The sequence below is a fragment of the Martes martes genome (assembly GCF_963455335.1).
Source record: "Martes martes genome assembly, chromosome: 14".
NCBI classification, from domain to species: Eukaryota; Metazoa; Chordata; class Mammalia; order Carnivora; family Mustelidae; genus Martes; species Martes martes.
Genome location: NC_137902.1, coordinates 73,108,536 through 73,132,086, shown reverse-complemented (window position 1 = coordinate 73,132,086; position 23,551 = coordinate 73,108,536). Strand labels below are relative to the sequence as shown.

Sequence of the window (23,551 nt, the reverse complement as noted above, 5' to 3'; positions counted from 1 at the left end):
TGTTAATTTTCTAAGGCCTAAAATAAATGAAAGCAAACACATGAAATCAATAAGAATTCAAATCTTTAGTCTAACTAACAGATCACAATTTTCAGCATTTGCTTTCTCTCCAGATATTATTGTTCCTTGATGGTAGGGGACGTACCTGATTCCTCTCTGTGTTCATTGGGGTTTAACACAATCCAACCACGTGCTTGGCTACTAATAAATTCATGCCGATTGAATGAATAGAACAATTGCCATGTCATGTCTCCCTGCCCTTATCCATCCTGCTGTGGCCAGCTTAACTATCCATCCTCCAAACCCACTATGCCCCTTCCCATCCCCATGCCTTTGCTACTAATGAGTTTCCCCCAGTGATCCCCTTGCCAAGTTCCTACCCATCTTTGAAGACCCAGCTCAGATGTCCCCTCTGCTGGGAAGCGTTCCTCCAGACAAGATGATGCCTTGTTCACCTCCATGTCTCCAGTGCCTGGCACAGAATCAAAGTTAATGAAATGTGTACTCAATGAGCCAGTGAATGAAACAAAGGAACAGAGCCAGTATCCCATGACAGATAAGAACTTGGGCTTTGTGATCTGACAAACCTGGATATTCACGGACCTGTTTCTTGACTTACAACGGTGCGACCTTGGTCAGATTACCGCCTCGTTCGGAGAGGTCACTTCCTTAGCTGTACAATAAGGACAACGATAGCATCTGACTCAAAGCATCCTTGTTAGAATGAAATGAGATCCTGAGCATAAAATCCTTCACCTAATCCGTGCTAAATGATAGCCAGTGTTGACAAAATTGTTCTACAGGTTTCCTTCACACTGGAGAGGTTGCAGTCTGGCCGAATGTGGCTGACCCCGCAGTCCTATCAGACGCAAGTATTTTGGTCCAGGAGCCGAGGAACTGTCATGGCCTCCACCTCCTTTTCCTTCCAAACTAGATGGAGTAACACTGCAAAAACAGACTCCCAGCTACCTGGAAAACACGAGTTGACTAGAATTTTCTCTGGCACTTGAGTTTTAGGAGAAAGAGACAAACCACACACACACACCCCAAAGAAACTAGGGCAAGGATTTTTTTTTTTTTTTGAAATATAGAAACTCTGCAAGTAACTTCTAGGAGATGATCTTAGAATTCCTGTTAGCCTAAATTTCCGTCCCTTTACATCATAGCAAATATATACCTTGGGGATTGAATTTTGCTTATAGACTGGTGATTTGGCTTAACGTTGTTTAAAAAAAAATTTTAAATGGATGTCAACATGAAAAAAAAAACTATTATGGAAATTTTCAAATATATGCCAGTTTAGCATAATTAGCCTAATGAATCTCCATGCCACTCTTATTCTGCTTCAGTAATTAGCAATTCTCTGCCACTCTGTTCCATCCCTCCTCTACTTCTGGTTTGTTTTTTAAAAGACTTTTAAAAGCAAATACCAGGGGGCACCTCATGGTTCAGTGGGTAAAGCCCCTGCCTTCAGCTCAGGTCATGATCCCAGGATTCTGGAATCGAGCCCCGCATCGGGCTTTCTCATCAGCAGGGAGCCTGCTTCCCCTTCTCTCTCTCTGCCTGTCTCTCTGCCTACTTGTGATCTCTGTCTGTCAAATAAATAAATAAAATCCTAAAAAAAAAAAAAAGCAAATACCAGATATCAAGTCATTTCACTCATAAATATTTCAGTGTGTAGCTCTATCCGGTAAAAACATAAAAACAGTATAACTACAATCCCCTATCATAACCAACAAGATTAGCAATAATTTCTTAACATGATCTCAAACCCAGTCTATATTCAGTTTTCCCTGTTTGTACCAATAAAGAGTTTTCACAGTCCTTTTATTTGAATCGGAATCCAAAGAGTTCACAAACTACATTTGCTGCCTATGTGTCTGAAGGTTCTTCTCTGGTAACCATTCCTCTCCTTTTATCCTATGCTATTTACTTTTCTTCTTTTTTTTCAATTTCAACTTTTTTTTAATTTGAGCATAGTTGACACACAATATTACATTAATTTTAGATATACAATGAAGTGATGCCATGTACAATTTCTGTATGCCATGTGCTATGCCCACGACAAGTGTGACTCCCATCTGTCACCATACAACACTGTTACAGAGCCATGGACTCTATTTCCTGTGCTGTGCCTTTCGTACTGATGACTGATTTATGCCATGACTGGAATCCTGTGTCTTCTACTCCCTTTCCCCCATTTTGCACAGCCCCCCATTCCTTCCCTCTCATGCCCTTTACTTCTTTAAGTGTTCTTCAATTGATAAACAGTTCACAAAAACATGGATGTAGGCAAGATCTGGTGGCATTTGCTTAGACCCTCATAAGCAGCCTGGTAGAGGTCACGGTCTTCCAACCATGCCTCCAGTTATCCACAGTTCATGCCAGTCCCCATTCCATCAACCAGCTTAACCTATCCGTGTTGCCTGCCGAGCTCCCATGGGCGTGGTGCTGACCGTCTCTGACCTACATATACATCAGTTGGGCAATGAGGACTGAATCCTGAATGACCGCCTTGAGGTTTAGAAACATCCCTAGTCATTAAGTAAATGTTCAGCTTTGAGCGCTATTACTTAGGTAGGAATGTAAGCTGAAATGCTTAAAAAGCTTTCAGCAAGGACTTACATCAACAAAGGATTTTTTTTTTTTTTTTAACAAACCTTAAATTGGCCTGAGACTTTAGGAATGGGTGTCTCTCTTCTCTTGAACATTCATTCTAGTGAATTTGCTTTATAGCCCTCCATTCTGTAGGTCTCTTTTTCACCTGTGTGGAGGTTTGATCCTACAAAGGCCACTGGGCAAGGTGTCCTGAGACGTGAACTTCAGTCTTGGTCCTCGATGACCCACGGGCTGCCATTTTGCATCTCTGAGACACCTTGGAGTGGAGGGAATGACTGTCTAGCTCTCAGGGTTGTTGTGAAGTTCAAGTAAGGTAACAGATGTGAAATTAGTTGGTAAACTGTGTAGCTCTACACTTAAACGAGGTATTACTATGCACAAGGATACATCAAATTATGTGTAATAGCCTCTTTCACACCTCTCTGCGCTTTCTTTGTCGTGCCTTTCCCCTGGAATGCCCTTAAGAATTAATTGCTAGTCATCTGCAGTCCCCAAACACTTTATGCCTATCTCTTTATAACATTTGCCACACTGTATTAAAGCCATTTGTTTACATTTTTGTCTTCTGCAAGATTCTGAGCATAAACTGAGTTTATTCTGTGCTTGGCACACAGCAGAACCTCAGTAAATGTCTACGGAATTAGATAGGATTGATTTTAATAATTATTATGTGCACCTGTCTTAAAAGACAGTCTGTGCCTATATAGTGTTTTAGCTATATCGTCTGGTCACTGACCAGTCTTGGGTCTTGTTAAATCTTGTGATATTGAGGACGATGATGAGGATGATGATGATGATGACACAGTTATAAAAATAGAGCTTTGTATTTTTAATTTCAGTAAATGATCAGACTTCTGGAGTATATGACTAGTCATTTGGGCTCCCCAACAATGGAAGAACCTAAATGCAGACTGCCTCTCATTAAAACGAATTTCCTTTCCTGCTGGGGAAAACATAAGCTCCCAGTCATTGTTTCTGCCCCCATTGTCTGGCTCCTTGTTCTTTTTGCAGCTGGTTTGCCATCCACCCGGTCAGCATGAACAACAGCAATCATCTTGTCAATAGTGACAATGTGGGCTATGCCTCATACCTTTTTGAGCAAGAGAAGAACAAAGGGTATCTACCTGGACAGGTGAGAATTTGGGTCATTGGAAGCATCTTCTTCACCCACTTATCACCATTCATGCAATGCTCAGAATAGCTGATTCAACTAATGAATCATTGAACATTACATCAAGAGCTAGTCATGTACTATACAGTGGCTAACTGAACATAATAATAATAATATTAATAACAATAATAATAATAACGAATAGCTGATTCAAATCCTCAGTGTCAAGTGTTATCATGGACATCACATATTCACATGCTTGGAGAAGAAGATTTCTCCATCCTCCCTGATGGGGAAAGAGAAATTAAAATTGTCTAATTGTGTCAAATACTACTTCTATGGATGGTTTCAGGTTGGATAAGGAAGGACAAGTTCAGAATTTTGGCAATACGGAATAGTTTTTGACCAACTTGGAAATAGGATAAGTTGTGTTGATGTTTACTTCTGTTTTCAGAGCTATAGAGGTATTAAGCACCTTCTGAATAGTGCTAAGAACCCAACTGAGGGCAAGGTGATGCATCTTTTTCACTGGTTCGGATTTCCCTGTTAATGGCGAAATTCCTTTCAAGGAGTTTGTCTTACTTTCCTTCACTAAGGCCAAAGTCAGAGACAGCCCTAATGCCCCAGACTTGTTTTTTTAACTTTGAAATGCAATGAAGGCTGGAATTAGAGAGGGGACCAAAACTCAGTCCGTGTACTTCAGAAAGCTCTGTGTAAATTACCGACTATAGACAACTAAGTGGTGGTAGGGGGACCCTGTTCTGTTTGACCCTGGTGTCCAAGTCCCAAATGCAGAAGAATAGAAGAGGATGAGAGCCCCAGGCCCTTGAGTAGAATAAATATCTAAAAGGTGTATAATGACATAAAAATTATTGGTTCCATGTACATTTGATCTGATCTTTTAGCTCTTTGTTGACTTAATACTACCTTTTTTTTTTTTTTTTTCATTTGAGCTTGAGTTTTAGGGAAAAGAAAGGAAGTCCCATTTATGATCACTGGGTGCTAGGCAATTTGAGATAGGTTATCTTTTTGGTATAAAAAGAGACGTATGATCTCTGATACCTATTTTTCTCTCTCCCTAAGAAAACTGAAGACACTGAAAGTGGAATGGTAGACCAGTTAGCTGGATTGAGATTAGCGTTTTGCACCACTCAGAAACGTTCTGTGTTGTTACTTCAGGTTGAAGGGATAAGAGAAAAGCTACACAAAGGGAGATCTGGGTGGTGGATGCTATATTTAGGTTCAATGTTGCCAAAGGAAGATCTAGATTCACTATACTGTTTTTAAGCCAGTAGGATATTTATTTTTCAAGGAAAATGTCTGAGCTCCAGATACCATATGAGAATAGCTTGATGAGTCAGCATTTTATAATTTGTTGTTGTTGTAGGCTGCGTTCCTTGTCAAAAATGTTTCTGTTGTGGCACAGGTTTGAAACTCTCCTACTTGAAATAGCTTTATTGATCATTGGAATATCATGGGTAATAATATGTATGTGGACTGCCGTGTGAATTTTTTTCAGAAATTTTCTCAGAATGTTATACCTCCTTCTTTTAACTGTCTGCAAATGATTTTGAACAGTTCACCAGAGTGAACTGAATGTCTGCATTTTTAATGAACATCATTACGGGAAATAAGAAGAAATAAAAGACACTTGGATGTTTCTTTTGGCAGGGGCCATATGTAGCAGCCTTCGCTTCATCAAACCTGGGAGACGTGTCACCCAATGTTCTTGGCCCACGTTGCATCAACACAGGAGAGTCCTGTGATAATGCCAATAGCTCTTGTCCCATTGGCGGGGTAGGTAATCGTGACATGAAATCTTTGTTTTTGCATCTCATGTGCATTTTATGCTTAAATATCCACCATTAACTAATAATTATGTTTTCCTCAAGTGTACACAGGCCTTCCGAAGGCTAGCTCTAGCTCTTCTCAGGAGCACCCACTAAATTATGATTGGGTAAAATTCTAGTTTCCCATTGGACCAACCAGTAAGTTTTTGAACGGTGAGACAGTTAGCCAATGTCAGAGATGCAATACCCTTCCCCAAACTTGGATAGTCTGGAACATTTCACCTTGGCATTTCTGATCTTCTGAGTCAGTACCGAAATTGCCTGCCCGAGATGTTTTTCACTGATGATAAAGTCTACCAGATTTTAAGAAAAATATAAGATTGACATTTTAAAAAATTTTCTTTAAAATCACAAACAAAAAATCTTGCTGTAAAAACTCACACGACATGGAAAACACAGACAGCAGTAGGAAGTGAGTCCTGTTCACTTCCTTCCCTGCCCCCCTCCATGAGGAGTTAAGACTGCCACACCTCTTCCCATGTACTCCTCTAAGTATTCATGGATGAAATTTTGTAACTTATTTATTGATTTTTTTATTGGTCTGGGATTTGAGTTTTCCACCTCATAGGTCTTGAAAATCTTCTTATGACCCTATATAGGTCTGTGTGGTATATTTTTAAGACAACAAGAACGAGGGATGCCTGGGTGGCTCAGTCATTAAGTGTCTGCCTCCAGCTGAGGTGATGATCTCTGGGCCCCAAGACCAAGTCCTGCATTGGGTTCCCTGTTCAGTGGGAAGCCGGCTTCTCCCTCTCCGACTCCCCCTGTTTGTGTTCCTTCTTTTGCTGTCTCTCTCTGCCAAATAGATGAATAAGATCTTATAGAAAAATGTAAAGACAACAAGAACGCATGTATGTACCCTCATTTATTTAACTGTTTCCTTGCCATGTTCATTTACAGGTTTTTGTTTTTGTTTTTTGTTTTTTGGCTTTGACATGAGGAGAAGATGCTATTCTTTGTGTCTATAGAACATGTCACTGTGATATTCCTTTCATTAAATATCACTTCTGGTCCATTTCTTCTATTCTAGTCAATGCCACCCAATGAGTAGTATGGTTTTAACAATTACACTTTTTTATTATATATTACCATTTTTATATAGAAAGTCTGGCTTTGTTATTCTTCATTTGCAGAATTTCCACATATTATTAATTCACATTAGACTTAAAGATTACTTGTTAAATTCCAAAACTCAGAGATGCAATTCTTAAATAAATTCTGAGATCTATTTGCAATAGAATATTATGCATCAACTCAGTGTGTTGGGTTGGAATAGTTAATGTGGGAAAAAGCTCATAGTACATGATGTTGATTAAGAAAATCAGCATTTAATATTGCATATTCATTATGATTGTAGTTTTGAAAATAAATGGGTCCTAGTAAAAAGATGAAGTGAAACACACTGAATTGTTAACCCTGGTTTTTCTCTCTTTGGCATTATTACAGGGAGTGTTTATTCTGCTTATCTTATTTATTGTTTTAATTCAATTTAACACATTCATATTTTTTTCTACCATGAGCATACTTTGTAATCATAAAAAATTACAACAAAATCACACCCTCTCCCACAACAGAATTCTCTTTCTCTCTGTTCTGTTCCATCTGCTAGATTGACTTCCCTCATGTTTGCAAGATGGCAATCAGCACTAAGGAAAGAGTATCCTTTTCTCACCACATCTATGGCAGAAGAGAAAACCTCTCTTCTAACCATGGAATAAAAGTTCTTTTTGGTTTCAATTGAGTCAATGGAGGTACATACCCATTCCTGGACCAAAGCACTTGCTGGGGAAATGGTATGTGTTGATTGGCTTGAACTGGGGTTTCTGCCCAGTCTTCGGCAAGGCCTAGGGAACAGCCATGATCACCTTAGACTTATCTGGAACTGAAAACAGAATCATTGACTGTTAAAGAAGAGACAGCTTTCTGAAAGAAATCGTGATTCACTTAAGAAACTGAAAGAGGAAAAAAATAAAAAAAATTAAAAAAATACAGAAACTGAAAGAGGGCAATGTTGCAATGTCTTTTGCTTTAACGCTGCTTCTTCAAGCAGATTTTTTCTTTAACTTTAGAAACTAGCTTTGATGTAAAAAAAAAAAAAAAGATATATGCTTGTTAAAAATTCAAGTAATACTGAAAAATTCAGAAAGCAAAACAGGTAAACGAGAAGCCCCTAACACAGCCAACACAATTAACCTGTTAAAAATTTAATGACCGTCCTCACAGACAGCATTTTCTGTGTCCAGGCACTTATCTGCACATAGAGTTGTTTATAAATGAGGTCCTACCATAATGCTGTTCTGGAACCTGCTTTCTTGTTTCCAGTGAATATACGTGAAAACATCACTTGAACGAACGCCATAGTTTTCAGCCATAAATGAGTCCGCCAGTCCCATACCAATGAGAACATTCTTTCCTCCCTCTCTTCCTTCACACCCTTTTCCCCTTCTTTTTCTTCCTTCCGTCACATAAATATGCTCTGGTCACTACGTGTGTTGTGTGTCGTACATATTTTCACATGCCTATGAGTCTCACTTAAGACAAATTCTTTTTTTTTTTTTTAAGATTTATTTATTTATTAGGAAGGGGCAGAGGGAGAGAGAGAGACTCTCTAGCAGACTCCCCTCTGAGCACGGAGCCTGATGTGGGGCTCTGGGGCTCGATCCCACCACCCTGAGCTGAAACCAAGAGCCAAAGTTTAACCTAATGAGCCACCCAGGTGCCCCTAGGACAAAGTCTTAGAAGTGAATTTGTTGTCAAAAAGAAAGACAGCACAGCTCCCAGGGGGTACCCATCAGTCCCTTCCCCCCCAACCCCCACCGCAGAGCGTGAGTGACAGTTTCCCCAAACCCTCAATGATACTCGGTTTATCAGCCTTTCAGTCTTTGCCAACATAACATGCCAAGAATTCTCTCTTTGTAGTTTAAATTTATATTTCATTATTCATGAAATTGAATATATTTTAATGTTGAATGACCATTTGTACTTCTTTTTTGCAAATTACCTATTTTTTAAAAGATTTTATTTATTTATTTGACAGACAGAGATCACAAGTAGGTAGAGAGGCAGGCAGAGAGAGGGGGAAGCAAGCTTCCTGCTGAGCAGAGAGCCCAATGTGGGGCTCGATCCCAGGACCCTGGGATCATAACCTGAGCCAAAGGCGGAGGTTTTAACCCACTGAGCCACCCAGGAGACCCAAATTACCTATTTCATCTATATTCCATTGTGTATCCATTAGAATTTTTTTTTTTTTGCTTTTTTCCCTCCCAGCTCTTTTGAGATGTAACGTGATATACAACATTGTATAATTTTAAGGTGTACAATGTGATAATTTTGCCACACATATAGGATGCTTTTGACTGCAAATAAGAGAAAAACCCAACTCAATATGGATGAATCAAAAGGTATTAAGAAGGTAGTCATCCATATTATCTATTAAAAGATTAAAAGTATTAAAGTATTAAAACTTTTTAATTTTCAATTATAATATTTAGTTATCTGGTCCATTTAAAAATTATCTGGTATAAGAAGTGAAGTAGAGAGCCAGATTTATGTACTGATTTTTCGCAAAAGATCATATCGTTGTTCCAATATAGTTTTAACTGAGTTTCAATTTAAGGCAATCATGAACCATAGGCAAGAACAAACAGGTAGGAAGATGTGCAGCCAGTGGGGAACTTGGCTTTAGGTCTTAACTCAGCTATTAGCTACTTGTACCATCCCTGACAAATCATCCGACCCACCTGAGCCTCAGTTTCCTAATCTGTAAAAATAAGGTACTGCTTGTTTATGGATAAAGAAGAGGTGGTTCATACTTACAATGAAATATTACTCAGCCATCAGAAAGGATGAATACCCAACTTTTGCATCAACATGGGTGGGACTGGAGGGGATTATGCTGAGGGAAATAAGTCAAGCAGAGAAAGTCAGAAGTATCATATGGTTTCACTTACTTGTGGAGCATAAGGAATAACACAGAGGACATTAGAAGAAGGAAAGGAAAAGAGTTGGGGGAAATCAGAGGGGGAGACGAACCATGAGAGACTGTGGACTCTGAGAAACAAACAGAGGGTTTTAGAGGGGAAAGGGGTGGGGGAGTGGGCGAGCCTGGTGAAGGGTACTAAGGAGGGCACGCATTGCACGGAGCACTGGGTGTTATATGCAGACCATGAATCATGGAACATGACATCAAAAACTAATGATGTACTGCATGGGGACTAACTGAACATAATAAAAAAATTTTTTTTAATTTTAAAAAGTAACAAAAAAAGTTGCTACAATAGGTGATTTCAGAAGACTTTCCCCGCTCCAATGCCATGAATGATTTTGCTTTTCATAATCTGTAAATGGAGAGACTCTCTGACCAGAAGTGCTAGCATGTGGCTTAGAAACTCCACTGACTTAGCCCTCCTTGCAATGCCGCCCTGCTCGGACCCTCGGCTACCTCACCGCCCGTCTGTCTTGTCTCCTTGTCTCGCAGCCCAGCATGTGCGTCGCTATGGGACCCGGACAGGACATGCTCCACAGCACGCAGATTATAGGACGGATCATCTATCAGAGAGCGAAGGTCAGACGTGGGCCCCCCTTCTTTCACCTTCATTTAACGTTGTTCTTTAAAATCCGCCGACAGCATTCACGATGAAGTCTTTAATGGTAAGAGGCAGCGAGAGCTCGTGCTGGCCATGGAGTCGGCTGGCACCGGCCCTCTAGGAAGGCTGCTTCCAACCGCATGCAGGCACCTCTCTCTGAAGACTCATCTTTCTTACAGGAAGTCTTTCCTGATGGACTCAGGAAAACATCCTGTTTCCATCCAGGTGCCTGCCTCAGACGGCACGGTGATAGACAGTGTAAGGATTTCAGCTAACATGGCGTCCGCCATGACCGGGCTGATCCAGATTCCCTTGGCTTTCGCTGCCCTGTCGCCTGACTGTTCTTAACGTCTTCGGTGACAAGGACACACTGAGCAGGACAACTCCCTGTGCCTGCAATCTGCCTTCAAATTAGTTCCTAGTCTTCAGTATGCCCCAACTGTCCATCTTCTATTTTCTTCTCTTCTCTTTTTAAGACATTTTTTGATGAGGAGTGAATCTGGTCTGCAGTGAGATTATGACGAGTTGCTCTCTGCTTCTCCCTCTGTGAAATTGTGGCCCCATATTTTGCCTCCACTCTTCTGGAGACAGATTTCTGACTGAAAAGCTGGAGGGTGACCTCAAGCTAAGATCTCTCCCGTAGTTGTGATGAAGTTCTAGAACCTAGGTGAGGTTCGGTGGGGTGAGGTCCGGAGCCGACAGCTAAGAAAGAATTCTTAAGACGTCTCTGGTGCAAAAAGGTGGTTTATTAAAGCTCGGGGACAGGACCCGTGGGCAGACGGAGATGCTGCCCCGGGGATGTGAGGTAGGTGAGGTAGGTGAGGTAGGTGAGGTAGGTGAGGTAGGTGAGGGCAAAGGGGGTGTTCAGAAGGGCTATCGGGGTAAAGAGGACTGTCAGGATATTGGAAGCCTGGTTACTATCAAGCCAAGGCCGTTTTTCCTCTAATGCGGCACTAGCATGAAGACAATTGGGAGTTTCCTGGTGGAATGCCACATTTCTGCTATCAGGCGTCCTTGTTAGTGAGATTTAGGTTTAGAAGAAATTTAACTTTATTTACATTTCCTTCTACCTCAGCCTCCTTCAGTTTTGTTTATGGAGGGGAGGGTGATGTTAGGGCTTGAGGAACTGAGTTATGTGCCTCTGGAAATTGGGCTATTGATAAGTTAACTTCTTTGTGGTAAATCTCAAGGACATTTGTAAACCTAGGGAGACTCCTGCCTTGCAGGATTGTGATCTCTGCAAGTTAACTATTTGTTTTTCTTTTAGGATAGCCAGGGGTGCCTGAGGAATGTCACACATACTACCGAGGGGAGGGAGCGGGTGGAGAGGGGGTGCAAGGTGCCAGCTTTTGCTTTGTCCTCAGCCAGCCTCCTGCTCCCTCATCAGTTGGATCTCTCTTCCTTTGCGTGGCTAACTCGTACCTTTGTTGCATGTGTGTGAGCCCGTGCATATGTTTCAGTAAATATTTTGCTCCAGGGGTCCTGACATATTTCAGGAGCAATGAAGGAAGAACTAAAGCACCCTTAAAAATGTGAGGCACCAGCCAGCCTTATTGCTACAGTTTCTTTTTAATTACTGTGGTATTATCAGTGGATGGTTCTAGATTAATAGATTCTATTTAGCGTGTGCCCCCATGACACAGTTTGGTATCAGAAATGTTGTTACTGTTCTGGGCCTGGGAGTCACAGGGATTTGTCCCACATTCCAGATTCTCTTCTCAGTAAGGCACAACCTCGCTCCTTACCAGGGAGGCAGCTGGTGTTACTGACAGCTTGCTCCAAGAGCCCCCACTTGGCTGTTGAATTGGGGGTGGGAGACAGGTAGGTGTCAGGAAAAGGGACATGTGGTGAGGTAGGACAGATCAACACAAGCCAATGTTTCCAAAACGCTGACTCATATTTCCCATGAGATGGAAAAAGCATCAATTAACCCTACAGGAAAAAAAGAAAAAAAAAAAAAAGGAGGAACCTCAAAGGGTGGATGGTGGAGGAGTGGGGAGTCTTTCTGGCCACCCTTTCGTGCCAGCCCTGTCAGAGGACTCCCCACTTCTGAGGGAGAATCCCTGAGGTTATGCTCTCATTCTGGCAAAGACAGCCTCTTCCTCATCTTAAATTTTCTTGACTGTCTTTCAAGGGAGGACATGTGCCACAGCCTGTATGACTAGACTGTCCCGTATGTGGGGGAGTGGACACAGGTCCAGGTCTCAGGGACTCTAGGCATCTGGGAAGCAATGAGGGTGGGCAGAGAGAGCCGTGTGGGTAGTGGCCATTTCTAAGCAGCCAACAAAACAAAACATGGCGGACAGATGCTTCTCCAAATGGTACTTATTGGGCACAGTTGGTACTATTCATTTCAGCTCTTTTGCTACTATCAGTAAGCCTGTGTGGGTTTTCTAGGAACTGTATGACTCCGCCTCCCAGGAGGTCACTGGACCACTGGTTGCGGCTCATCAGTGGGTGAATATGACGGATGTCACCGTCCAGCTCAACTCCACACACACAGTAAGTATCGCTGAGTCACGCGATGATGACCCAGGGGTAAAGCTGTGGTCTGATCTCATGACTTACTGGAAGATTAACTTCTTCTTGTTTGTGTTTACTTGGTATTTTTGTGTTGTTTTAAAACTCTCAACCTTTAGGCAAAAACGTGTAAACCTGCCCTGGGCTACAGTTTTGCGGCTGGGACCATCGATGGATTCGGGAGCCTCAATTTTACGCAGGGTAAGGTGCCATTGGGTGAAATCTGTGCTTCCGGGTTCTGAAGCTAAAGGGTTTGGAAGGGTCTAATGGTCGCCATGCATTTATGATTTTTCACTGTTATCTTTAGATGTGGGGGTGTGCGTGCTTTCCAGGTGTGTCCGTGGCATCCAGATTTCCCAGGGATGCGTGTCTCCTGGAACTTAGCTTCCACTGATTCAAACGGAATCGGAGACAACTTCTCCTTGCTTTCAGTCTACAGATGGATGGTTTTTAGGGGTCTGGGACGAGGGTGGAGTTGGGAGGCGTACAGAGCGGGATTGTCATTGTACCTTCAACGATAGGAGTTCGCTCTGCCGTCTGCTAATGGAGGCCTTTACTGAAGCCCAGAGTCCTCCAGGCAGAGGTCTTCAGGAGCCCAAACACAGGCTGCCAAGTCCTCTTCCTATGTGCATTTCCACAAATTTATAACTGAGGATTGTAGGCTTTGTACTTTCATCCTGATCATCTCCGTAGTAACATGCGCTGTGAAGTAGAGAAGATGGAAAAATATTTGAGTCTCACCTGTAGGAAACATTTCGGCTTCTTTCATTCCTGCTTTCTATATATTGTGTTTTGGAACTGTTCATTGACAAATTGATGAATACAGTTTCAATTTGAGATATTTACCTCATCTTTCCTGGTAATATTTCATCCTGGGTGGTCTAATTTCCTAGAACAATAATTTTTAACAGCTTTATTGAGATGTATTCACATACCATACAATGTACCATTTAAAGTGTACAACTCCATGGTTCTTAGTATATTTGCAGATGTAGGTAACCATCCCCACGGCCAATTTTAGAGGTTTTCTTCACCTCAAAAGGCAACCCCAGACTCTTTAGCTCTCACAACCCCCATCCTTCATCTCCCCCAGAACTAAGCAATCCCTGATCATTCTGTCTCTCTGATTTCCTATTCTGGACATTTCCTGTAAGTAGAATCATAAAAAATGTGGCATTTGTTAACTCTTGCTTTCGAGGTTCATCTGTGTCATACAATTTATCAGTAGTTCATTCCTTTCTGTGGCTAAACCCTTTGACCTGGGTACAAATCTCATCTTCTTCACACCCTAACCCCTGACAAACCGTCATTTTACTCTCATTTCTACGATTTTGGCCATGTAGAAGTAAGAACCGCCAGTATTTGTTTTTCTCCATCTGGTGATTTTACTGTTGCTTTCCGATTTCAATGCCTTTTCTTTCTTTTTCTTGCCGTATTGCTCTGGCTATGACTTTTTTGAAAATGGGGATTCAGGGGTGCTGACCAGTTAACAGGGAGATACACTATCATTCCTCAGAAGTCCTACTGAATAGGACCACTGTATTCTTCTGAGAGAAACTGTTGTTTTCGACCAGAGAAATGTGCAGAGACCTCTCTCCCTAAAACATGGCTCATGTTAAGATGTTACTCTCTGGGGGCACCTGGGTGGCTCAGTGGGTTAAGCCGCTGCCTTCGGCTCAGGTCATGATCTCAGGGTCCTGGGATCAAGTCCCGCATCGGGCTCTCTGCTCAGCAGGGAGCCTGCTTCCCTCTCTCTCTCTCTGCCTGCCTCTGTCTACTGTGATCTCTGTCAAATAAATAAATAAATCTTTAAAAAAAAAAAAAGATGTTACTCTCTGGGAAGGGCCCCCAGTCTTGGCAAACATGCCCAAACATGCCCTGCCTGCTATGTTCCTTTGCAAGGAGTAGAATCTTATACATAAGGTAGAAAGGGCTTGAGACAGGCCCACTTTTTACCCTATAAACACCTTATACTAAAAGGGGGAGGGGAAGAAAGCACAAATGAGAGTTTAAGATATTCGAGTCCAGGTTTTTCAAATATGAAGGATTTTTAACCAATTTAAATTTTAAAATTCTTCACATTATAGAACTGGAATTTATTAACATCTATTCTTAGCTTTCTTTGTGACAAACAAAATTCAAGAGCCAAAAATCCAAAGCGAAACGAAAAACAGGGAAAAGCTTGTAAAACTAAATATGGATCCCAACATTAATGGCTAAACAGAGAACACTGGTTTTTAAAATTTTAAGTGGTGGAGAAGTTGTATACTACACTGAACAGGAGTGGTGAGAGTGGGCACTCTTGTCTTGCTCCTAATCTCAGTGGGGAAACTTTCAACCTCTCACTGTTGAGCGTGGGATTGTCATATATGACCTTTATTATATGACACCTAATATGTCCAGTTTTTAACATGGAAGGAGGTTCAATTTTGTCAAGTGCTTTTTCTATACCTACAGAATTGGTCATATGATTTTTATCTTGAACTCTACTAATAGGGTGTGTCATATTTATTTATTTGCATATTTTGAACTACCCAGATCACTTGATCATGGCATGTGATCCTCTAAATCCGCTGTTAAATTCAGTTTGCTAGTATTTTTTTGGGATTTTTCTTCTATAATCCTCAGGGATATCATCCTAAAATTTTCTTTTTTTGTAGTGTCTTACCTGGCTTTGGTATCAGGATAATGCTGGCCTTGCAAAACAAGTTGTGGAGTAGTCTCTCCTATCCAATTTTTGGAAGGAGTTTGAGAAGGATTGGCACTAATTCTTCTTTAAATATTTGGTTGAAATCACCAGTAAAACCAGCTGGTCCCAGGTCTTTCTTTGGAGGCTTTTGATTACTTGTTCAATTTCCTTACTCATTTGCTTGCTAAAATTTTCTGGTTTTTTTTTTCATGATTTTTAGTCTTGGTGGTTTGTATGTTTCTAAGAATTTATCCATTTCTTCTAGGTTTTCCAATTTGGTGGTGTAAAATAGCTCAAGGTTTTCTCTCAAGATCCGTTGTATTTCTGTGACAGCAAATGCAATATCTTGTCTTTCATTTCCGACTTTTTTTAAAGGTTTTTTTTTTTTTTTTTTGACAGACAGCTCACAAGTAGGCAGAGAGGCAGGCAAAGAGAGAGAGGGGGAAGCAGGCTCCCCGCTGAGCAGAGAGCCCAATGCAGGGCTCCGTCCCAGGACCCTGGGATCATGACCTGAGCTGAAGGCAGAGGCTTTAACCCACTGAGCCACCCCTCATTTATTTTTCTTTTTTTTTAAATTTTTTATTTTAATAAACATATAATGTATTTTTAGCCCCAGGGGTACAGGTCTGTGAATCGCCAGGTTTACACATTTCACAGCACTCATCATAGCACATACCCTCCCCAGTCACCCCTCATTTCTGATAATTTTTGAATCTTCTTCTTTCCTTAGTCTAACTAAAGGTTTGTCAATTTCATTTATCTTCAAATAAAAACAGCTCTTGGGTTTTTTTTTTTCTTAAAGATTTTATTTATTTATTTGACACAGAGAGAGAGAGAGAGAGAGAGAGAGAGATCACAAGTAGGCAGAGAGGCAGGCAGAGAGAGGGGGCAGGCTCCCCACTGAGCAGAGAGCCCAATGTGGGTCTTGATTCCAGGACCCTGAGATTATGACCTGAGCCAAAGGCAGAGGCTTAACCCACTGAGCCACACAGGCACCCCCCAGCTCTTAGTTTTATTAATTGTTTCAATTGTTTTTCTGGTCTCTATTTTATTTATTTCTTCTCTGATCTTTGTTATTTCCTTCCTTCTCTTAACTTTGGGTTTTGTTTGTTTTTCTAGTTCCCTGAGGTGTAAAGTTAGGTGGCTTATTTACTATCTTTCTTTTTTCTCTTCTTTTTAAAAAAAGATGTATTTATTCATATTAGGGAGAGAGAGAGAGAGTCAAGCATGGGGGGAGAAGCAGAGGGAGAGGGAGAGGAGGAATCTCAAGCAGACTCTTCACTGAGCCCAGAGCCTGACATGCGGCTTGATCTCATGAGCCTGAGATCACAACTTGAGCTGAAACCAAGAGCTGGACACTTAACTGACTGCCACCCAGGTGCCCCTCTGTTTTTCTTAATGTAAGGGTTTATCATTATAAATTGTCCTCTCAGAACTTCTTTTCCTGGACCCCATAAGTTTAGGTATGTTGTGTTTCTAATTTTATTAGTTTTGAGTTATTTGTCATTTCCCTTTCGATTTCTTCGCTGACCCATTAGTTCTTCAGTAGTGTCTTGTTTAATTTCCACATATTGGTGAAGTTTCTAGTTGTCCTCCTATTATTGATTTCTAGTTTCATCAGCAAAAACAGCTGGTATTATTTCAGTCTTCTAAATTTGCTAAGGTTTGTTTTGTTACCTAACGTATGATCTCTCAGACGGAGAGCGTTGTGTGCACTTGAGAAAAATACGTATTCTGCTGCTGTTGGATGAAATGTTCTGTATATGTCTGTTGGGTTCATTTGGTCTAAGGTGTGGTTCAAGTCCAGTGTTACATTGTTGATTTTCTGTCAGGATGATCTCTCTATTGTTAAAAGTGGGGCAAAAAGATCCCTACTATTTTTGTATTGTTCATTTCTCCCTTCATATCCTTTAATCTTTGTTTTATATATTTTTAGGTGTTCTAACATTGAGTGCAGAAATATTTACAATTGTCATATCACCTTGATGAATTGACCCTTTATTGTTATATAATGACCTTCTTTGTCTCTTGTGACAGTTTTTTATTTAAAGTCTGTTTTGTCAGATATAAGGATGCTTCTGCTCAGTTTTGGTTTCCATTTGTATGGAATATATTAATCCAATCCTTCACTTTAAGCCTATGTGTATTCTTTTTTTTTTTTTTTTAAGACTTTATTTCTTTATTTGACAGAGAGGGAGCAAGAGAGGGAACACAGCAGGGGGAGTGGGAGAGGGAGAAGCAGACTCCCCGCCGAGCAGGGAGCCCGATGTGGGGCTTGATCCCAGGACCCTGGGATCATGACCTGAACCGAAGGCAGATGCTTAAAGACTGAGCCACCCAGGCGCCCCAAGCCTATGTGTATTCTTAAAGCTGAAGTGAACTCCTGTAGGCTGCATAAGGTTGGGTCTTCCCCCCACCCCATTCAATCACTCTATACCTTTTGTATGGAGAATTTAATCCATTTCCATTTAAGGTAGTTATTTAAAGGGTAGTACTTACTAACCCCATCTTATTAATTGTTTTCTGGCTGTTTTGTAGTTCCCTTGTTCCTTTCTTCCTCTCCTGCTGTCTTCCTTTATGATTTGATGATTTTCAGTAGCACTGTGCTTTGATTCTTTATGGTTTGCATATCTACTATAGGTATTTGCTTTTTGGTGACCATGAGGTTTACATAAAACATCCTGTAGTTATGACACTCTATTTTAAGCTGATAACATAACTTTGATTGCATGCAAAAGCTATCCTTTTATTTCCTCTTCTCATATCTTATGTTTTTTGATGTCATGATTTGCATCTTTTTACATTATATATCCATTAACAGATTATTATAGCTTTAGTTATTTACTTTTTTATTTTTTATTTTAAAAAATATTTGTATTTATTTTTTGACAGAGAGAGTGACAGCAAGAGAGGGAACACAAGCAGGGGGAGTGGGAGAGGGAGAAGCAGCCTTCCTGCCAAGCAGGGAACGCAATGTGGTGCTCAGTATGGTACCCTGGGATCAATACCCGAGCCAAAGGCAGACACATAATGACTGAGCCACCCAGGTGCCCATAGCTTTAGTTATTTTTAATAATTTTGTCTTTTAACCTTCATACTTGAGTTTATTGATTTATATACTACATTAAAGTACTACAGTATTCTTAATTTAATTATGTACTTACCTTTACCAGTGAGTTTTATACTTTCATATCTTTTATGTACTATTAATATCCTTGCATTCTAGTTTGAAGAACTCCCTTTAGCATTTTCTGTTCCATAATTCATGGAACAAGGCTTCCTTCACTCTTTTTTATTTTTATTTTCTTCCTCTGATTGGGTAATTTCAAATAACTTGTCTTTGAATTGACAGATTATTTCTTCTGCTTGATCAAATCGGCTGTTGGTGCACCTTACTGTGTTGTCATTTCATTCACTATATTCTTCAGCTTCAGAATTTCTATTATTTTTAATGATATTTTTGTCTCTCTATTGAACTTCTCATTTTGTTCATATATTATTTTCTTGGTTTTGTTGTCTAACTTGTTCTCTTCTAGTTGTTGAGCTTTCTTAAAAAAAAAAAAATTCAAGGGGCACGTGGGTGGTTCAGTCTGTTAAGCCTCTGCCTTCAGCTCAGGTCACAATCTCAGGGTCCTGGGATCGAGCCTCCCATCAGTCTTCCGGCTCAGTGGGAAGTCTGCTTCTCCCTCTCCCTCTGCTCCTTTCCCCTGCTTGTACTCTCTCTCTCTCTCAAATAAATAAGTAAAATCTTTTGAAAATTTATTTCAAATTACTTGTCATAGATCTCCATTTCTTTGGGATCCATTGTTGGAAAACTATTGTGTTCCAATGGTGGTGTCGTTTCCTTGATTTTTGCTGTTTCTCGGACAATTGAATTTTGTCTGTATATTGGACAAAGCCACCTCTTTTAGACTTTGCAGACTGGCTGTTGGGGGAAGATCTTTACCCACAGGGGTGTGCAGGGATATAGGATGGGCGAGCCATGGTAGTTCCAGATCCAGGGTAGGCCAAGTGGTGTAATGTCCATGCAGTCCTTTTTAGCTTAAGTCAGCACCAGTGAAGATTACGTGGGTCCTCAAATGCCAAGGCCGTGGGTGTCTGCAGCTGCCATCCGTGCTCTTGGGATCTCCAGGCTGCTGCTGAAATCCTCCTGATCTCTTTCCCCACTGGAGGGTGTCATGGCCGAGGAGCTCTCTCTTGGGGTTCGGTCACGCTTGTGGGTGCCCTCACAGTAGTGGAGGCACTGAGGGCTGGTGCCCATGGGTCGGTGACAGGTCTGCGATCTGGAGCAGAGGCGCTCATAGAGCAGGGGCAGCTCCAGGGTCCGGGCCGTGGGCTCTCCAGCAGCAGTAGAGGCTCCGCGCCCGAGTTGGGGGTACATGTGGAGCAGCCATGCAGCTGGGGATTGGAGCGCAGGAGCTTTCCGAGGACAGTGGCTCGGGGTCCAGGATAGCCCTCAGCGGTGGCTCCGGTGCCCACGATTCAGGTACATACCGAGCAGCTCCTGATCCAGGGTCTGGAGCACAGGCACATGTGGTGCTCCCGCGACGTTGGGTTCTGACATGGGTGTGGATGGAGCAGGTGGAGCTCTGCAAACAGGGGCACTTAGGGGTGGGGGCCGCAAACCTGTTCCCAGGGTGGTGCATAGAAGCTCCTTATGGGTGAAGAAGCAGCAGCTCATCCCCTGGGGGGGCCAGTCCATGGTGGTGGTGATAGCGGTGGTGGCTCTTGGTGAACTCAGTCGTGAAAGTTGCCGGTGTCCTTCGTGGAGCAGGCTGCTGGGGTCTGTGTTTGTCGTGGGGGCTGTTGAGTGGCGGGGGCTGCTGGGGTCCTCCATGGAGCAGCCACTGGGCACTGGGATGGCGTCAACCATGTGGCTGAGACCTAGAATCTCTGCACTGCTTCTTTGTTCCTCACTATTTCAGCTAAGTTAATCCTTCCAGGGGTCCTTTCTGGGTGATTATTCCATGTTTTGCTCTATAGGTTCTTAATTGGACTCTGGAGCCCTCCTGGGACTATTTTCATTTGTGAGTCTCTAATTGTGGTTTTTCTGTGGGTGACAAAGGCTGATATTTTCTACTTTCCCTTCTTGCTAGGTCCCTATCCCCTTTTTTCTTAATATGGGTATTAACACTATAAATTTCCCTCTAAGCACTTCTTTTGCTGCCTCCCATAAGTCTTGGTATATGGTGTCTTCCTTTGTATTCATTTGTATTTCTCCAAAAGTGTTTTCATAGTTTCTTTTAATTTCTTCCTTGACCACTATCTATGATCATGTTGCTTAATTTCCACATATTTGTGAGTTTCCTAAATTTTCTTCTGTTATTTATTCCTAATTTCATTACTTTGTGGTTGGAAAATGTACTTTGTATGATTTGTACCCTTTAAAGTTCATTGGGGTTTTTTCATGGCTGGTCGGTCGGTTGGTCGGTCGGTCCCAGGCAGTGTTCTGTATGCACTTAAGAAGAGTCTATTATGTTCTTGTTGCGTGGAAGGATGTACGAGCATGTACCTGGTACATCCACTTGGTTTCTCATGTTGCTCGCGTTTTCATGGTGGATCTTCTGACTGGTTGTCCCATCTGTTACTGCAAGTGGGTTGTTAATGCTCTAACCTTGACTGTTGAGTATCTCTTTCTCCCTCCATCTCTGTTAGTTTTGCTTCATGTATTTTGGTGCTCTGTTGTTAAGTCATGCATGTTTATAATTGTTATATTTCCCTAATGGATTATAGATTCTAAGTTCATAGATTTCAGAGTTAACATAACTTCCCCCCCGATTGTGGCATTTAAGTGTGATTTTCGTGTAGATAAATAAGTGGGGAGTTAAGAGAGGCTCTTCTTGTGACCACAAGCCAAGCAATCAGTACTTCAAGCCGGAGGTGTCATTTTTAGTTTTTCAAACAGGGGGAAAAGTGATTTCATTCATAGATCTACAGTTAGTTACAGTGTATTATTTTCCTTTGCAACATGGATGAGGAAGAGCAATGGAAACAAAACTTCAAGGACATTGAACAAAATACTCTCTTTTATTCTATCAGCCACAACAGGGATCTAATTCAATAATGACTCCTATTTTAGGATGCACAGGAAATTTTACCTCTTCTATTATTCATACTGTTTGGAATGATTGAGCAACAACCTTAATAAAATCTTTGCAATAAAAGCATTGCCGTACATTTGTCAAAGTGATGGCATTGTTCAGAGGGTTGGAATCACACTAATCCTAACATTCCTAAATAGGGACAACAGTAGGGGATCCATTTTGGGACACTCTTCGGGATCAAATCCTGGGCAAGCCATCTGAAGAAATCAAAGAGTGTCATAAACCAAAGCCAATCCTCCTTCACACTGGAGAGGTAATGCGTTTTGACTATCATGGTAGAATTAGTATACTGTTGTTTTAAAACATGACTTGTCAGAGACAAATGATAGATCTTATAGACAGAGTTCTTATTTAGATATTCCCACATCAAATTTTTAATATTAAAAATATGCACATTAAGAATCTAAGGCATAAGAGGTGTGATTATTAAATGTTATGACTTAATATTTATGATAAATAACTAGAATGGTGAAAACAGTGGTAAAGGAAGAGTTCGATCAACATCTATCTTATTCAGGATTCATTCTTGTTTACTCCAGGACAGAAGTTCACATACAATTCTCTGCAGAGAAAAACATCCTCAGGTCATAGAAAAAGGGACATGTTCATATCTCAATTTTCTCAAAACTCAGACAACACGATCAACTAAAGCAATATTCTTTTAATACTCCCTTTGGACCACAGAGTTTTACATTCTAAACATCAACAGCTCATGTCAGTTTTTGTAATATAAATTACTGATGTAGAAAATGTTTTTGAAAAAAGTTTTTCCCCCTAACATTCAGTTAAAATTCTTCAGGAAAAAGAAAGAGGAAAGGAAGGAATAGAGGGAGAGCTTCTACACTAATCTGACTATGGAAAAGGGTAGATTGTCTTGGAGAAAACTTGGGAGAGTAAGGCAAGACTTGGTAACCACAAATTTTTAAAGTGCTATGAGAACACAAAGAGTAATGATTAAGCTGCTCCAAATGTAGAATTATATATCCATCTTGCCAAGGATGGTCACCACGGTGCTTTAAGAGAACCCTTGGTTACCTGTTACACATTGTGATTCTAGGACGCCAGATCCACCAACAACAACCTCACTGATGAGGAAGGAAGTCAGGTGAATGCATCTGAGATCCTTATGTTATGACCTGTTGGAGTATGTCATACTACCTCATTCATTAGATAGAAGATCTGTGCCGATGGGCTAAAGCACCCAAAGCAGCTGAACACGTTGTCAATTCTTTATCCATAAAGGGACTTGTTTGAGCATCTTCTGTCTTTTTCCCATAGAAAGAACAACATCCCTAACACAGTTTTCATGTTTTGGGTTTTTTAGTTGACAAAACCTCACCCCTGGCACCCAGATATTGTTGATGTTCAGATTGTCACGATTGGGTACTTGGCCATAACCGCCATCCCTGGGGAGTTTACGTAAGTCTCCTTTGTTATTTTGTAGTTAAAAACGTAATCATAGTGTATGTGTTTCTGTTGGAATCGCTTCTTCTCATAGGCCATAATTCTGAACTGACTCCTTTGTATCTCACGCTGCCATTTTGGCAACAGTGACAAATATCTCAGCCCTCTCTCGGTGTGCCTCTGAAGAGTAAAGCTTTCACTGTGTATTTCTAGTGGGTAAATTGTAGCAAACAAACATTTGAAAAACTGCTTGCAAATGTAAATGATGTGCATTACTATGTCAGCAGAAAGACTTGAAATAGTATCAAAATACAGATACTGGAAACAGTTGAAGTATTAGAAGCAGGAAAGATTGAAATCTGCTCCTTAAGCAGTCTTCTCTGTTTTAGTAAGTAGCCCTTTTATATCTTCCTAAACTTGGGAGTCATCGCTGAATTCTCTTGCTTTTCAATTTCTCCCACTTTCAGTGTCACAGCAAATTCTGCACATTCCGCCCAGCCACCATTCGCTCTCCCCTAGATTACCGCCATAACCTCCCGTCTCACCCGCTTGCTTTCTCCCTTTACTCCTCTATAGCCTTTTCTCAATACTACAGTCAGGGAAATCCCTTGAAAACCCAAGTTTAGCCAGGGCTCAGAATCTTCCAATGGCTTCCCATCTCACTCTGG

General features: G+C 41.2%; 1 protein-coding gene across 1 annotated transcript in view; it reads left to right on the top strand.

Annotated features, from left to right (window-relative positions):
• Positions 1-23,551, top strand: part of ASAH2 (N-acylsphingosine amidohydrolase 2) — a gene marked incomplete at both ends in the record, with an annotated part of 66,251 nt that overhangs the window by 24,762 nt on the left and 17,938 nt on the right. The window contains 7 exons of the mRNA XM_080823198.1: positions 3,631-3,751; positions 5,402-5,527; positions 10,058-10,144; positions 12,564-12,668; positions 12,806-12,887; positions 21,617-21,732; positions 22,804-22,898. Coding sequence (XP_080679324.1) covers positions 3,631-3,751; positions 5,402-5,527; positions 10,058-10,144; positions 12,564-12,668; positions 12,806-12,887; positions 21,617-21,732; positions 22,804-22,898 — 732 coding nt within the window. The remainder of the gene's footprint in view (positions 1-3,630; positions 3,752-5,401; positions 5,528-10,057; positions 10,145-12,563; positions 12,669-12,805; positions 12,888-21,616; positions 21,733-22,803; positions 22,899-23,551) is intronic.